Source organism: Austrofundulus limnaeus, unplaced genomic scaffold, assembly GCF_001266775.1.
Source record: "Austrofundulus limnaeus strain Quisiro unplaced genomic scaffold, Austrofundulus_limnaeus-1.0 Scaffold129, whole genome shotgun sequence".
Taxonomy (NCBI): Eukaryota; Metazoa; Chordata; class Actinopteri; order Cyprinodontiformes; family Rivulidae; genus Austrofundulus; species Austrofundulus limnaeus.
Window position 1 is genome coordinate 187,069 of NW_013952531.1, and position 1,300 is coordinate 188,368.

A 1,300-nucleotide genomic window follows, 5' to 3' on the forward strand; every position below is an offset into this window, starting at 1 on the left:
ATATCACATACTTTAACACTTTTAATACTTAACTACAACAAATATCACATACTTTAACACTTTTACTACTTAACTACAACAAATATCACATACTTCAACACTTTTACTCAAGTAATATTCCTAAAGGACACTTTAACTTTTACCAAAGTAATGTTCTGGTAAGATACTTGTACTTTTACTCAAGTATCACTTTGTGGTACTTTATACAACACTGGCTTTACACAGGGTACAATATCAATCAAAACTGTTTAACTTTATAATATAATAATATATTTTTGTCATCACAGTAAAGACTCATTTAACACCAACATGGTGGCTTAAACATCAGTTAATGATAAAAATATTTAAACATCAGTGAGCAAACAACTAAATCTGTGGTTCAAAAACTCAGTCAGGATCAGGATTAATTATAATAACATTTTCTTCCTGTTTACTGAAAAAAGTGTTTKCTCTGCAGCTAACTCCACCAGGATTTAGCAAACATAGCCTTGTTCACTGAAAGAATAAATAAATAAATCAGGCAGTGAAATATAATCTCAACCTGAACAACAGTGAAGACGTTGTTTGTATTTGTATAACTGAATTTGGGCCAGCAGCTGAACATGTCATTCCCAGTAATAATTTAAAGCATGTGCTGAATAACGTGACGTTCAGCCATTAAAACTACTCCTCTGCATGGCTAACGTTAGCATTAGCATGTTAGCCAAGCTGGTTTAATAAACTACAGACAGAGTGACTCAAACTGAGCCGTGGTGGGATTAAAACACACAGATTACACATGCTAACTCTCATTTTGCTGTTAAACTGCTAACAGCTCCTCAGTGTTTGTGGTTAGCATTGTAGCCTGATGCTAGCAGCTAAATGAATGGGGAGAGGCGGGGGTGGGCTAGCCCCCAGCAGCATCCTCCACACGGGAGGCGGCTCACCTGGTTGTAGGACACCCGGAACGGTTTCAGGTAGTTGGACTCTGTGCACGGAACCACTTCAATGCTGTTAATCTCCTCCATATTTCAGAACCAGAGCTTCCCGATGTTTGACTGTCACCGCCGCTGACTGACAGTGAAGGAATGCCTACGGAAGCCGAGCGAAGACATAATTACAGTTCGCTCTAACTGTCTTCATAATAACAACGTTGTTCTGAATTAAATATCTATAGTTAATTCACAGTTCTTGGCCCCTTTTTGTATTTTAAAGAAAGCTAAAGGTTCTACTGATACTGAGGACATAATGGTTCAAACCACATGTGTCAAACACAAGGCCCGTGGGCCAAATGTGGCCTGTGGGTGACACCTGTCTGGCC

The 1,300-nt window shown here is 38.7% G+C and overlaps 1 protein-coding gene across 1 annotated transcript in view; it reads right to left on the reverse strand.

Annotated features, from left to right (window-relative positions):
- Positions 1-1,203, reverse strand: part of nudt14 (nudix (nucleoside diphosphate linked moiety X)-type motif 14) — a 23,583-nt gene extending 22,380 nt beyond the window's left edge. The window contains exon 1 of the mRNA XM_014015401.1: positions 927-1,203. Coding sequence (XP_013870855.1) covers positions 927-1,007 — 81 coding nt within the window. The 5' untranslated portion in view covers positions 1,008-1,203. The remainder of the gene's footprint in view (positions 1-926) is intronic.
- Positions 1,204-1,300: the final 97 nt, after the last annotated feature.